At 47.2% G+C, this 16,414-nt stretch overlaps 2 protein-coding genes across 2 annotated transcripts; one reads left to right on the plus strand and one right to left on the minus strand.

Annotated features, from left to right (window-relative positions):
• Positions 1-71: 71 nt before the first annotated feature.
• Positions 72-13,001, minus strand: LOC135831074 (annexin A4-like). The gene is made up of 18 exons (XM_065343328.1): positions 12,630-13,001; positions 11,068-11,217; positions 10,599-10,723; positions 9,458-9,647; positions 8,685-8,897; positions 8,090-8,194; positions 7,472-7,556; positions 6,608-6,702; positions 5,483-5,596; positions 5,059-5,149; positions 4,243-4,322; positions 3,829-3,885; positions 3,566-3,612; positions 3,226-3,292; positions 2,784-2,859; positions 2,318-2,376; positions 1,634-1,756; positions 72-892 (listed from the first exon to the last, which is right to left on the minus strand). Exons 1-18 carry the CDS (start codon positions 12,744-12,746, stop codon positions 839-841), a joined length of 1,848 nt encoding a protein of 615 aa, XP_065199400.1. The 5' UTR covers positions 12,747-13,001; the 3' UTR covers positions 72-838.
• Positions 13,002-13,181: 180 nt separating this feature from the next.
• Positions 13,182-16,063, plus strand: LOC135831076 (YEATS domain-containing protein 2-like). The gene has a single exon (XM_065343331.1). The coding sequence runs from the start codon at positions 13,437-13,439 to the stop codon at positions 15,537-15,539; it is 2,103 nt and encodes a 700-aa protein (XP_065199403.1). The 5' UTR covers positions 13,182-13,436; the 3' UTR covers positions 15,540-16,063.
• Positions 16,064-16,414: the final 351 nt, after the last annotated feature.

The raw sequence follows: 16,414 nt of genomic DNA on the forward strand, positions 1-16,414 counted from the left end.
CGTCTTTCTTTGGTGAAGCCTCTAAGCTGGCTCCGGGAAGTAAGGGTCTGGTCGGAGTAAGGGGCAATATGTTGGAGCTTCGACGTTTTGAAATTCTACAGTGCGGCTGCACACAGCCACACAAGAAAGTTGCAGTGGCAGAAGGGCGAAATGCAAGTGAAGAAACACTAAAAATAAAATGAGCTAAAAATTTGACAAAGAGAACGGGATAACTCTCTAAACGGTAAGCTAAAAAATAACCCGAAGCTAAAAATGAACTCGACCTACCTACACACATACACAAGAGTAACATAACCTATTCCAGATAGGATGGAGAGTAATAATACACGTTGCGGAACATGACGGCTAAACGGGATGATGGACAAAGCATCGGAACTAGTAAAATGCTGACACCACAGTAAGCGCTGACAGCAGTTATGAGCTGAAGCTAAGAGGACATGAGGTCCACCGCACACGTCCTAACAGCATGAGTGGACACTCAGCCTGGGCAACCAGGCATGCGCATTTAGATACTCATGGCCGCAGATACAGTTCAGATGAGGAAATATTGATGTCCAAGTTTGACGCAACACAACAGCTGCTGGAGAAACTCTGGCCTGACAGTTTACTGATGTCAGGATACATGTAGAATAATGTCTGCTCTACAGACCTGTATTAATACTCCGAATAACCTGAATTACAACTGGTGGCTCGGAATAATCGAAGCAGCTACGCGTACTGCATGAAATACATGGGTGAGCAGTAAACACAGCAAATTGCGAGTTTGTTGCTTGGAGTAAGTAATGCAGCATTAGGTTCAGATTTGTAGGTCAACTTTACGCAAGTGCTTGAAAGTGCATCATTCGTCAATCAACGCCAGAAGGAAGCGTTTGTAGTTACCACTACAGTCACCCTGTTGCAAAGAGAGCAATGTACAACAAGTAGACATACATATATCTTGATATCTGTAAGATCGAGAGCAATGTACAAAAGTAGAGATAAATATATCTTGATATTTGAAATTATTCGTAAGGTCGAGAGTTGAAACTTCGAAACTTGCGCTTGCTGTGACTCTATACAGGCTGGTGGGATGCAGCCCTCAATGGAACCCACACACTTCATGTACAAACTAGCACGTGGGGAGCCCCAGGACTCAAACTAGGGGCTCTCGCTTATGGCCAGCAATGCTCTACCACTAAGCTATGGTGTAGTCGCCATACAAGCAGCACCCGTTCAACTATGTTACTTATTCGTCAGACTTCGAAACTCACGCTTCCTGTGTCACAAAAATATATTTATTTGCTGTTTTTCTTTTCTCTTACAACCCAAATATATGTCAGGAAGGGGTAATGTTGCCAGCTAAGCTCTTTCCTTATCAAAGTACTGTTTTACAAAAGATGGGTGTTTTTTTGGTACTGGACAGCCATCTCTATCTAAATCGATAATTGGAAGAATTGTAGGTGTTTATTGCTGCTGTCTTGCACGTCTACACAACTTTAGTGGCTCCAAGACATCCAGGAACCACCCCTATCACCCTCCCCCCTCCCCCCCCCCCCCTCCACACACACATGTAAATGCACACACTTACATAAGTTACAAACAACACTGACCCATCATTGCGAGGACAAATCTCCAGATAAAAACAGTCACTCACCTCAATGTCGGCCTTCAGTGTCTTGCCATACGTTTGCTGATAGGACTGCTTGATCTCGACCATGTCGACTTCACAACGACTAACGACGCATCGGATCAACAGGTCGTCATTCGTACCCATGCCCTTGTAACGACAAAACACACAAGAAATGCGAAATAGACAGCAATTGTCATCAGGTCTGCCAGTGACACATCGGCTGGCAGAGCGGGCAGTAGCAGAAGTATCCTACCGAAGGGTGAGACTAGGTCCTGGCGTCTTGCACATAGGGAACTGAGCTGGCGAAGTCTCAATGGGATTGAAGCAGTCCTGATCCCCAAACAGGTGGCAAGCTACCTTGGCGGCACAGACGGTACTGTACAACATACATTTTTTTACAGATAAGTGCAATGCATGGATAGTATACCGTCGTCGAATCCGATACAAAGCACAGAGAGTACTACCACAGTAACAGATACATGTACTATGCAGACTTCTCTCTCTACACGTGCTCAGAAGGAACTACGGCTAGCCAGAAAACAGTATACATGTACCACACTGTGGCCGTCAAGTAACTACCACACATCATGCACAATGCATTTCAATTTTCGAGCACCAATAATCTTTCGAGAGCTGACTACAGGTTAGCGTCAACAAACTTGCACAGATCATGCTGCTGTAGGCAAGCAAGCATAACTAGTAAAGTACCTTCATAGACGTGTACAGTAGCTCTGCAAAGTAGGCCTGGGTATCTCGTGCGCATTTTGCTGCACAGACAGAAACAATAAAACATGCAGAAAACCAAAATGGAACGCATTGTCTGTGCAAAGGGATATGCCATGCACCGTTTGCTGCAAATCCATGTCGCCAACTCAAACTTGTTTTACATGACAAACTACAATGTAGGTTTCGCTGTGGAACTGTGTAGCAGGAAACTGAGTTAGGGGCGTCAGAAGGCATTTAGGGTTTAGGGTGGTACCGTCAGCAATCAGAGGCGTCCAGGGAAGGGGGGCTCTCCACTGAATTTAGAGCAAAATCATCGCGTTTCATTACTTTTCACGGAGGTACTGGCTGCAAAAGTGGTACGGTCAATACCGTAGTGACTGTAGCGTATCCGATGCCCTAGAACCCTCAAACTACAAACCATTTGGAAATAATGAACAAATTGACCTACCAATCGCAGTCAGCAAAGAGCAGAAATCTCCAGATGTTTCACTATCAATGGCTTGCTCCATTGTTTTCTTGGACATCTGAAAGACAGGGAGGGAGGGAAGCAAGGAGAGAGAAGAAAGACATGAAAGAGGTCCAACTGCACCACAGATGCAGGACAAAACCAGCTAGCTGGTGGTGCAACTGATGATAGACAATCAGGAAAGAAACAACTGAAGATAAGCACTGACGTAGATTCTGAATGCGCAATATAATCTCCATATCATACTGTAGACAATAGACTGGACAGACAGTGGACGCCAACGTGAGAATGGGTCCAGGTGGGGCCTCGTTGCGTAGAAGAAAGGGTATTCGTTCCAGGGCCGGGTCTCACCCTGTACGTCGTCATTCATACTTCTAACAGTGCGACTGGACACTGACAAGAGAAGTACATGTGCTCTGCTAACCTTGTCATACTCGTCAAATGTAGCACGGAGGTGGGCACTGCTCCTCGTCGAGAACACCTGCACAAACCTGGAAGAAGATGGGAACAAGACACGAAAAGATGCTACGAGCTACACACCTGACAGACAGCTACATACCATGCGCGCAGACATGGCAACCATGCATACGCAGTGCTTCACCAAACGCAGAGGCAGTTCTGTAGGGCTTCCAGGGGATGAACGTGTTCACTAGGTCCGATAAATACGATCAACACCAATTGCATAAACATACATGTAGGGTTAAACAGTGTTCTAGATGGGACCTAACGAAAACATGACATACGAACAGCAAACGACCACTTACTTTGCCTCGTTGGTTCCTCTTTTACCTTCGCCAGCTGCATAAAGTGCCTATAGCACAGTACACAGCAACACAGTACAGATGTACTTGTACCAGGATTGTCTTTGACTATGCTTGTAGTAGCTGTTGTGTTAGCTTTACACAAATACTTCAGTGCTCACACCCAAGCAATTCCCGAAGAAGAGTTCATTCGTATGGACATGACCTGGAACATATCAGAACTGCAGCTACAGTAGTGTGACAGCACTTTGAAAGACATGACATACCTGTGCATCCTCCCTTGCCGCAGTCAGGTCAATTTTGCCATCGTCTGACCGCTTCACCTGTTCCACAACACATGCACACAGACAAGGTACCTCGTTTGCAGTGCCAATTGCAAGCAGTGCTACGCCGGACCATGGATTGCAATAGCCAGATGGCACCAAATGCGCAGCTACAACTTGGTGTGAAGCACCCAGAGGGATGAGAGAGGCTCACAATCCACCATGCCAGCACATGAGCTGTCCGCATAAAGCGAAAAGCCAGAGAAGAAACCTATAGATTGTGATGTGCCCCATCACCACCTGTGACCTCCACCCCATGGCCAAAACCCAACTACAGACATTTCAGAACTGTTTAACGAGGACTAAAGTCAAGTGAAGAGTACAGCAGCCCATGACAAAACTCTGCAACATGCTCACCGTCAAGCGGGCAGCTAGCAATGCCTTGAAGTCGCCAGACGTCTCGGATTTCATCTCCTTCAGGAGGTCCTTTCCATACACTGGAGGCAAACAGCAGAACATGCAAATCACACCAGTTCACTCTCAACCAAAATACATGTAGCGTCGTGAGCCGAAGACACAGAGAGTAGATTTCCAATACTTTTTTGGGGAAAGCTGTTTCCTTTTGCTGACGAGCTCTGGGGGTAGAGCACCCTTCGACTTGAGCATAATAGTTTTATTGTTCAACTCTAGAACTTCACTCTGGAACTTCTTCATAATTATTTCATTAGTGATGTTTAGCAATGGTAAGAGACAAGCAACTGACCGGGTGGAAGTTAATAACCTCCTTTTAAATCATGCACGTAACCCGAAGTAACAGCACCAATCCAGAGTGTAGAATTGCCAAAGCAGTAGCTGGTGCTGGAAACCACATTTGAGGATTGTAATAAGGAAGTGCAGGCAGTTCCAACATCTACAGAAAATTTAACTTTTGCGAACTCTCTAGACTCTAGGCAGTGACACAGACTGATATCTACTATGCTGACTAGCTACAGTGCTGCCCAATGAAATCCGATCGTGTGAGCCCAGTTTGCGCCCCACATCAGTTCTCGCAGGCCTAGGGCTGCACAGCTCCCGGCGTGGCATTGCCTCGCTTGATCGGATTTCATTGAGCACCACTGCAGTGTACATATACCTGAATCGCATAGCCACACTACATGCAGTACCAGTAGTTTCTGACAATGAAATGAGACAACAGTGAGTTAGCACACAGCATGGAAATAGCACGTAACTTACTTTGCTGGAAGCACTGTTGCACACCTTCTAGGTGAGACGATGAGCGGGATGCCATGATCTCAATGAGTACTGCTTCATCCGTACCCAAGCCCTGTGGCAAACGGTGTGCGTATACAGTGTATGTACACAGACATAGAGAAAACTCGGAAACATTATTGAATGTTGGGCACAACGTAGTTTTTAAATTCTTTTTCCTCAGCAACTCAATACAATGTACATGTATTGCACTTCCTCCAGAAACAAAAAAACTCTGTGACTTCAATCTAACCATCTGGTGAATTGAGCTTTGAAGAATCGAGCAATGAGAGGTGGGAGTTCACTACGCTTGGATCTCTGCGTCTCCTTTCCCAAGTGTGCTTATCATGCAGTTGTAAGTCTCTCCGCATATCCACCTAAAACGTAATTTAAAAACATGTCCACTGACCTTCATTGCTTTGCGTAGCAGGTATGCATCATATTCGTACGCAGTCTTGACCAACGCCAAGGCAACATCCTCCATGCTGCCACGCAGCTCGCCCTCAAGTTCATTTGGTAGATCCTGAAATCAAATTCACAAAAAAAGGCATTGCATAGTGGAAGTCTGAAGACGCACACGCGCCGCAGGGATCAAGAAAGTGTACCCAGTATCCGAGGTACTTCTTAACCCTTTAAGAGCCGCCCCATACTTGAATGCGTCGTAAACGACGCATTCAAATGCAAAACTTCAAAATATCGTAACTCAGTCCAATCTCGCTCAAATCCAGTGATCGAAATATCCATGGCGAAGAGAAAACTCTCACCTGTCGGGAGAAACAATCCGCGAAGCGCTGCGAGCAACGGTTCCTGAGATAAATCACTCGTAAGTTGAGCCGCGATCGCGGCAATTTCAAAAGCGCGCAGTGCGACTTTAGTATTGAGAATTTTGAGACTTTTCGTCAAGCTGGTTTACTCGAATTTGCGCGGGTTTCACTGTTGATATTGTCAAGAGTACACAGCGAGAAAATTGGAACTCCACGATCGAGTAAAATGAAATATCTGGAGCGGGACGCATTTGGGGCATTTTTCGTACTGTCGCTGCGATCTAGCGCTGGATAGACGGTGTGCTGGCTATCATGATCAACCTCATTCTCTTCCTCTCGCGGAGACCTTTCCAGGAAGCCCTAGATTGTGAGGATTGAGTGAGTAGAACTGAAGCTATGATCCAAGGAACACGAAAAAATGCAGAATTTTGAAATTTTCCTGTGGCTCTTAAAGGGTTAACTGAACATACTTCAATGTTGAGCAACACACACCTGTGGCATGCATGGACAATGTCCTTGATAAGCAAGGGTATGTCTTCTTCGGGTACGTACTAGGCGAGCGCCACTAAACAGTGTAAAGCACCTAGCAAAGCATGTGGGGCGGCTCTAACTTCCAGACCACCAGGCCCAAAGCAGATCGCATGGAGGCCTCGGAAATAAACAATGACTGTACGCGGCAAGGCGAGATTGCAACTGCCGATGTTGTCCCAGATCACTATCATTGTCTCTCTCAGAGTCTCTGCTCCTATCCCAGCCCACAGTCACGGTACCTTGCCATGTGCCGCTTTGAATCTTTTACAGATCTCTTGCCGCTGGTCGTTGGACCGATAGGCTAGCACATTGATGATTGCCTTGTCATCACAACCTGAACACAACAGAAGTTGGCAATGCAGGGAAATGAAATAATGAGAATGAGTCAAAGACAGTCACACGCTTAGTTAACTTGCATGTTGCCATTTTCAAGATGTAGCAAACCCAATTCCATGTCCATTGCTGGACATGTATATAAAAATGACCCAGTACCGTGAACTGTTTTTGTTCATAGAACAGAATAGCAGGTTGTAGCGGTGAATGTGAATGCAGCCATGCAGCAATACGCGGCATGGTTAGTTATACTATGATGCATGACGTATTGCTCACATGGGGCGAGTGCATTTCTGCCATAAGATCTAAATAAGATGAAGACTCATTCTCGTGAAAATTGGTGTTCACTATCAATAACTACCGGTGCATGCATCAGTTAAATTTATCTGACGGGCACTTTTCTGTATGCTAGTGTCCACGTGTAACGATCGTGACAGCCCCAGAGGCTCGTGGTAAGTTGCCATGGCATGGGTTCTTGGTATGAGGAGCAACCCAATTGAGCACTGGCATCCATGAGTGACTGTTGTTATGACTTATGACTCCGTTCTGGTCATGATCTAGCCTCCATGCGCAAGTACGCTACTAGTTATATCTAGCTGATAGTAATGGCAAAACAAAGGCTAATATTAGGAGCCGATGGTAGCATGCTATGAAATGCTTTAGCAGTTATTCACAATATCGCCTACTCAGTATTTCCAAAAAAGAAAATTCGAAAAAAGATCATTACAGTGTACATGTATAATATACAATTCTTCAGACGCATGACATACCCATTCCCTTCATGGCTTTTCGCAACGCCTCGACGTCGGCTGCAACGTCAAAGCTGGATGACGGGAGCACGGTCGGGTGAACACCCTGCACAACGGGACAATAAAGAATATGCAGAGACCAGTAAGAAACAGCACACGGGGTGAACACCCTTCACGATGGGACAATACAGGATATGCAGAGCTCCGTAAGAAACAGCACACAGTGCCAGTGGAATGACGAGCCTAATGACCATGCCTAGAGCAGCATACCACGCTGAAAGCGATAACCGGTACGTTATCTACAGATATACATGTACAGTGACGTGGGTTCAAGGTTTGCCAACGCATTCATTCAAACGCAAGCTGCACAGAATGCTCTTGATGAGCGGCATGGTATGATTATACACATGCCCTGCATCCTGCGAATAGTGCACTGATAGAATCCGAGCATCTCCGCACAGGGAGATAAAAAATTCACGGTCGTAGAATCGCTAGTTGTGCCTGCCCTGGCGCTCATGATAATAGCATGATATTATTAGCTAGTGATTCTACGGCAGTGCATTTTCTTATTCAGTACCGCATCATTGACTACAATGAGCACATTGGGGGGGGGGGGGGGGATTGGTGGGGGTCTCTTACCCTGACAGGGACGGTGACATGGACAGGCTCTGGTTTAGGTGGCGGTGCTGCTGGCTCTGGCGCCGGTACAGCTTTCGGTGTTGCTGCAACTTGCCTTGCCGGTTTCTACAAACAAAACATGCAATAGCTGGCTTAGGAAATAAAAACCAAATGACATGATCAAAGCAATAGTATTGAAATTATCATTCAGCATGGCGCAGTTGTAGTGTATGTGCTGATGATACACTCATGGACATTTCTTACGTCATCATTATTGTACTGACGTCACACCATGCGCAGATCATTTTAGTATGTCTGCCTTTTTTGTATTGACACACGTGTCTCCTTGTTCTTGTTCCGTTGACATAATTTACTTGCGATTGTAGTTGGTCTTCTTCTAGTGTCCATGTAATCGATCACAGAATAAACCGAACCCCGTCTCTAGCTGAGACACTACAGCAGTACTGTAGGAGCATGTTAATTAAATTCAGATGCGCTATCTCTCCCTCCCTCCCTCCCTCCCTCCCTCCCTCCCTCCCTCCCTCCCTCCCTCCCTCTCTCTCTCTCTCTCTCTCTCTCTCTCTCTCTCTCTCTCTCTCTCTCTGGTTCAGCTCACCGGATCGGCAGCTTTTGGTGCAGGTGCTGGTTCCTGTCGACTTGCCCTCGAGCTGGATCTTGAGCCAGCACTTGAGTCCCTTGGTGGTTGCTGGGTTTTGGCTTTAGGTGCTGCTTGCTGTTTCGATCTGCTAGAATCAGTGGTGTCTGATGATGACTTAGATCCAAAAATTCCATCAAATAATCCACCGCCACTTTTCTCTGGCTTTGATTTCTGTAACACAAAGAACATTTTGCAATCGATCAGAGAACTACAGCCAAGATGATTGAAGTACGAAGCGAAACATGTTCAAACGAGACGCCCAGTTAACAGGTGTGCCAAACATGAAGATATCAACAAATAAGTCAAATATGTTTAGCAATATAAAGCACTAAAAGCCTCTCATATGCAGATGGTTGACGTACAGCCGGAATTGTTCTCTGGCATGAAAGGAATTCTTTGATCACAGTAAGACTACATGTGCTGCCAAGTGCGGACTGGACACACCTCACATGAACATTGGTAGGCTTCTGACAACCACAGTATGAATTCTCATCATGTATTGAAATTCAGAATCAATCAATGAACACTTTTGAAATACACGAATGCAGTCGCTGGCATTGAAAGCTCAATATTACAGTACTGAATCATAAACAAGTGATGTGCTTCACTTCTCGGAGAGTGCAGCAGTGAATCATGCGCTTGAAGGCAGGCACAATGCCAGCAGGACCAGGCAGCATGAAAAAAAAGTAATACCATACACTCATACAGTGAAGTGGACAAGGCTTTCTCACCTCGACTGGCTTAGATGCCGCTGGCTTAGACGCTGGTGCTGTGCGCTGTGTTCCGCGTCCAGACGCGGGCGCATGCCTACCTCCACCACCTCCAGCGGCAGGAGGAACCGCAGGACCAGGTCCACCCTTCGGCAGATTAAGTTCTCCAGCTCCACCGCCATCAGCGCCACCTTTCCATTTGATTATTCCCCTGGTCAAGGAAGGAAAAGGCAACAACCGACTCAAAACACAAGTAGTATTCTCAGGGAACAATATTGCACGAAAAGACAAACATAGGTAGCACCAAACTTATAGTATATTGAAAGACTCAAGTGAAGGTAAGACTACAGAAACAACGGAAGCAAAGACTCTGCAACAACTGAGCTGGGGAACTGATATGACAGACGGATCTTCAGTCCATTTCAAAACTATAGACGCGCAGTGTTTTTGAAATATTTCAAATTTGGCTGGAACTTTTTGAGAATAGTTTTCGGAATATTGCTCAGGTCCGCTCCACGATTATTCTCATATAGTTTCTAAACGATTGGATAACAGACGCCCAATTTGGAAAATTTTATGCACAAAGTGATCACAGATTTTATGTGGTATAGATGCTGGCATAACGGTTTTTGCCTTGGTACGCGTCTATAGTTTTGAAATGGACTGTATATACGGTACGAGATTGCCAGTTACAGCTCAAAGCGCTAGCTAGCGATTTCTAAATGAAAGCAAGGGATCTGATGGTGCCAGCAATGCATAGTGCAATACATAGTAATACATAGTGATTTGTGTAGGGGAAAGTCCGTCTACTACATGCACTTTACTCATGTGATCGATTCTGCCCTCCTTTAGGGCAGAATTGAAAGATGGCACCCTACAGAAAACCACCTGGAGGTAAAAATTGATGGGTTTATCACGAAATAATCAGGAGATGGCAGTGACACTGTTACTGGCAACATACATGTACAGACATAGACCAACGATGAGGAGACCTGAAAAAAAAACTGTGCATGTAGCGAAGAATCGCCGAAGACCTTCAGGGCATAAGGTAGCATGCACTTGTTAACGCACGCAGCTCGCACACTAAATACATGCAATACAGGGCTTTGATAAAGACAGACCATTGATAGAACATCCAGAAGACACAAAGACCTAAGCTTACTCATCGATGAGTAAAACCTGCTGCGCAAATACAGCAAGCCTGCGCTGAACCTCATTTTCCAGTTCCGCCTTCGGTGTACGCGCATGAGAATTAACGTAATCGGTGATCGACTTCATAGTTTCAACCTATGCATCAACCACAAAACCAGCGTACGACAAACAATAGCATTTCCAACACCTATAACAGTACGAGTGGTCGTGGGGCAAGATACGATGAGATACGTGCATAACCCCATGACTGAAAGCACAACAATATTTCAATTTTACTTTTCATGGTATCTCTATTTTTTCACATCTATGTGACTTTATCTTGCCCGTAAACGAGGCCGTTACCCCCCCCCCCCCCCAAAAAAAGAAAAACCCCAATATAGTGCACATATGATACGGTCATACCGTACATGTACACATTAGCGTGAACGTACAGGCACTAACGAAACAAAGCACATGATCATAGGCAGCTTTCCTCTTACACGAAGCAAGTAGATGAGCTTGAGCTTGTGCACGTCATCCTCGCCACCCGATAACTGGCTAAAGAGCAGGCCCAGGATACGCATACCAGCCAGGTATTCGGCAGCCTCCTTCCCTCCCTTGGTGTCAGATGCCCAGGCATAGTCGGCAAACTGGGCAAGGAGAAATCAAAACAATGATACAAGAACACAAATCCACACGTGCTGTGACTGCTGTCAACAGTGTGCAACATGCCGTCAACTCAAGGCTGAAGACACATCTCCCCGGTGCATCTCTGGTGGCCGGTGGCACTACCCGGCTTCTAATAGGCGATTCACACGACAGGCAAATCCACGTTCGTCAGGCGCCCGCAGGAAGTGAAACGGGAGTCCGCAGTTCGCACGGCCACGGGTATTCGGTGAGTATACGGCGTTACTGTGGTCATTTGGAATGAGTACCCAAAGGCAAAGGCCAAACAACCAGGGTTCAAGACTACCGTACGATAGTACGACCTCACAGGCGCGTTACTGTAAAAGTGCCCGCAGATGGGCAAAAAGCCCATGGACACTGTTGATTCCCACGGACAAATTTTGGTCGCCCGCAGGAATATCTCCATGGTGATTTTCCTGTGAACGTGGATTTGCCTGTCGTGTGAATCGTCTATAAGTGACATACACGTAGAAAAACAGGTACAATGCCATGCATGTACACACACATACACACACATAATGTAAATGTACATGCGTGGTGTAGTGCCAAAGTGTGGAGGGTGGTGTCAACGGTACGGTTCATGCAACACTATACAGTCCAGAGTGCATGAAGCAGAGTGTGTGACTGTGTATGATCAGAGCGCAGTTCTGGAAAACACAGCTTTCGTTTGCGGCGTTTTGACTTGACAATACATGCATCGCAAACGCTATGGACACGTGTTGCACTGATGCAGCACGAGTTGCAGGTTCAAAACCCAAATACTTGATTAAAAGGAGGCGGCAATGAAGGAAGATTACTCTGCAACTCCACTTGAAGCTTCCCATGTGTACAACCATCAGTGCAGTGCCCAGTGAAACCTGTGTTTGCCGGACCCTCAGTGTACCAAGCCGAATCCCGTATTGACCGGACAAATTTCCATGCACCAAAGTGCTGTGGATCGAACGTGCATCCCTGGAGCAAGCCGAATCCTGTCATATCAGGCCGCCGCCGCAGTGCACCAACGGCATCCGGTTAGGGCAGGCTTTACTGTACTTTGAGTTTGTGGTTCTTGCGCAGGATGTGCAACCGTGCTACTCGCCGCTTTCATTGCGTGTAAATCACTAGCGGCTGACTCCCGGCGGCGACTAAAAACATGAGGTGCGGATGCATGTGTGTGTCAGTCGACTAGCTCTCATGCAATTCCACTCGAAGCCTGCTTCCAAATGACTGCTTATGCAGTGCAGTCTGGGCTACCAAGCTATCTACATACTGTGTACAAAGGGAGCAGTACACAACAGTAAGTTGGTCCCTGGCAAAACAGAGTGTATCCGCGGCAGTAGCACGGTTATCGAGCTCGGCCCACATGTAGTCAAATTCAATTGGCAATGATACATACCGCCTCGGCGAGCTTCACAGTATGATCACTGACTGGAAGCCCAAACTGCGACAGGAGATTGGCGACTGGCTCTCCACTGCTACTGCCGCTTTTTCCACCGGCTAGCAAAAATGCCATGCTTCTCTTCAGGAATTCCCACAGCAAGCGAAGCCGTGGCCGGGTTCGCCGCTGAACGCTCAAGCACTAGCAAAACGATTTGCTCTGTTTGAACCGTCGTTCTTCTCTTCTTTTTTTCACCTGGAAGGGTTCAGATCAAAGACTTTGTGAACAAGAATCGCAGGGCCTTGTGTAGTTGTGGTGGGCCTGGGGAAAGGGAAGACTGCATTCCAGTCCAGAAACTGCTCGACTTGGACACGACACGAGTCCATGACTGATGATGATCCAGTCAGTCTGTCTAGCTGGCCGGTGCACCAAAGCCAAAGGCAAAACTGGCAAAACTGAGCCAAAAACGTGTGAGGACGTCATCGATGCATCATCAAAGCGCGAGATCTCGAGACAAACTCAGCTATGACGTGCTGGTACTCATACATGCAGTCTTTATAACCAGCAGGAAGTCTGGAAGAAGGTGTTTTGAGAAACTTTTGACTGATTCAGATATCCCACTGACTCCTACGAAGTGTAAACAAGTTTTATAAACGGTTTACTGGTTGTCGATTGCTAAAGGAATTCTTGTTGAATTGCTGCAAATTGCGTACTGCCATTGCTCATTTGCTGTTCACGAGGAAGCGTCGTAGCTATTTGTCGAATGGATACTGACTTTACGTGTATGTCCATACTGGATAAAGCTGATATTCTGCACAGTGTGCAATGGAGAAAGTTTGCTCTCTCATATCAGAACAATTTGGAATTGAGTTGGAGCAGAAGGAACGTGAAATCCAGCTGATTGACCAACGCCTTGCAGATGTTCAATCTATGCTAGATCGTGTGCGTTCAGCAACTCTACTTCAGTATTATGGATTGACTGATGCTGGGCCTGATACCAGGAGTGATCCTTTGAAATCGAGTGCACTTAAATTCACAACTGGTCCTAGTGGTGGAATTTTGCTGCCATCTGATGAGTCTCGTAAACGTTCTGCATCTCCCACGGGGACTGCGCGTAATGGAAAACCTGGCGGTGGGGAGGGCGTAGATGTGGTAGGACACGACTTGCGTCAGCCGCAGGCTCAGGGCAGTACTGCTCGCAACAGTGCAGATGGTACATCACCGTGTTCCATCGTGCGGAAATGTATTATTGTTGGGAACACTTCACGGTTTATCCGCGAGGATCAACGAGAGGTCAATGACCAATCTACACACAAGTGGATGGTGTACGTCCGTGGTCCAAAAGAAGAACCAGGTATCGATCACTTTGTGTCTAAGGTCTGGTTCTTTCTACATCCAAGCTACAAGCCGAATGACATTGTTGAAGTATCGCAGGCACCATTTCACCTGACACGCCGGGGCTGGGGAGAGTTCCCTGTGCGCGTTCGATTGTTCCTGAGCGACAACCGTCACAAGCCTGTGGATCTTGTTCACTCGTTGCGCCTGGACAGATCTTACTCTGGACTGCAAGCATTGGGTGCTGAGACCATGGTGAATCTAGAGTTGGACGCTCAGCTGTTTCACCTGTCGCCGTCACCCGATCTGGCGGCAACACCCCCGGTGCAGGTTGACTTTGATCAGCGTGGTACAGCGATTACAGTGCCGCCTGCCCAAGCCGCTGCTACACCACTGCCAGGTGTCGCGTCGTCTTCACACGTGTCGCCGGTTCTGTTGACCTGCAATGCCCGTGTGGAGCACAGCTATGCTCTGCCCTCGTCATCGCTCTCCGAAGCCAAACTGGCTGTGGCAGAGGCACGTGCTGTACACGAACCTCCGTGTCTTCAGGTCACTGCATTAAAGCCAGCCGACCTAGCCGCTCGCATTGAAGATCACTTGTCATCAGTTAACAGCAGTACTGGAGCCGTCAGCCTGGAGCAGACCCTTGTGGACGGCGTTCGTTTCTTTCCCTTGGTTAGCACTAGCCAGGACAAAACTGTACATCCGTATGTGGCGCGTAGCACGGCTGAGTTCCGCTCATGGAGCATTGGCAAGCAACGTGCTTCGGAATGGCTTCGAGCGTTAGCACTGCGGCGTTACCTAGAATCAAGGCCAGTCCTTCCGTCGGTGCACAAGGCGACGACACGCTATGTGTTTGCGTGGTGCCGTGCACAGGGCCACAGTCGTGTTATTCTCATGGGCCACACTGGACCACAGTCCGGTGTGCCCAAATCACCGCTTCCCTTGTGTGGCCTCTGCGGTCGTCTGCTTAGCAACGGTGATCATGATGTTCACCTGCTGTGCCGCAACCGCTGCCTTCAGAGTGGCCTGACCCTTTCCAGCTGCCAGCCTTTGCTGAAAGAGCTTGCTCTGCAGCAGGCAGCCACATTAGGTCACTCTGGCCAGCAGAGAATTGGACATGGTATTGATGTGACTGGCAAATTCACAAGCCAATTCGGGAAAGCGAGGGCATTTGGAGTGGCAAATGCGATACGTGGAAGTGAGCACAGACCTCAGAGACGAAAGAAGCCACGGCCGCAGCAGCAACAACAGCAGCAGCAGGATGTGTCCAGTGCTCCTTTGTTTCCTCGGTATTGGTGTCGGGAGCTGCTGTCACAGGTCCATCTCGCAGAGGCTGTGAAGCCTCCGCTCGACCCGACCGAAGAGAGTGTGATGGTGCCATACCCGGCTGAGGTAGCGTTGAATGCAGCGTGCCAATGCATGCTACGGGACTTGCTGACAGCTGCCTGTGAGCTGGCTAGCAAGGAATCGAGTAGCTTCAACAGCGGTATCTCACCGACCCTCACAGTCTTCCATGTCCACGCCGCTCTCACGCACTCGTCACGTCTGGACATACTCAGCGATCGTGGCTTGGCATCTCTACAGCCTTAACTTGTTTTTAAAAGAATAGACCCGTGTGTGTGTGTGTGTGTGTGTGTGTGTGTGTGTGTGTGTGTGTGTGTGTGTGTGTGTGTGTGTGTGTGTGTGTGTGTATGTGTACGTGCGTATTTTCTATTGGGAGTATTGCTTCTATTCTTTTCCTGTACATAATGGAACTAGAAGCACAACAGGAAATAACGATCTAAGGAGGAAGTAGGTCTGTGCTGGATGCTGTGATGCATATTCTTACCGTACTAGTAATTTATATTGAGCGTGCTAGCAGGTTGGTGTGGTCCTCCCTCGCACGAAAGTATTTCCGTTATTATCTTTATCACTGACAGTGATTTTTTTAGCAATATGCGACAAGTAGGCATATCTTCGAAATTGGTTTTGTTTTATCGTGTTATATTGGCGTGTAGACGTGTGGTAGTTTTAATGATTATGCACATGGCTGGCAGTAGTTGTGTGATGGAAAGGCTTAGCATGTCTATAATAATAATTATGGACTCCAGTAGAATGTAGTATCTTTACTGTCATTCCCCAACAATTGAGAGTGTGAAAGCCCGTTGCTGGGCCTTGTGTGCAGCTGAGCGGATGATCTCAGGTCGGTGTCGCTGCTTAGAATGCTGGCCTGCCTTTCCCGTTGAGGTCCTGGAAAGGTTAGGAATCGAAGGACGGCCGGCCGTGTCTACCACATTTGCGCACGACGACATGATCAGTAATGCAATGCAGTACTTCAGCATGGCCAACAAACAGTTCTCAATGATAGTTCACCGGTAAAACAAGTTGTCATATCCTCTACAAGGAGGGAGGAAGTGCTGCAGATGTTTTATTTTACTGCAGAAAATGCTGCAGAATAGAGAGGTTAAGTTTCACGCAAAATTCTT

Source organism: Sycon ciliatum, chromosome 1, assembly GCF_964019385.1.
Source record: "Sycon ciliatum chromosome 1, ocSycCili1.1, whole genome shotgun sequence".
Taxonomy (NCBI): Eukaryota; Metazoa; Porifera; class Calcarea; order Leucosolenida; family Sycettidae; genus Sycon; species Sycon ciliatum.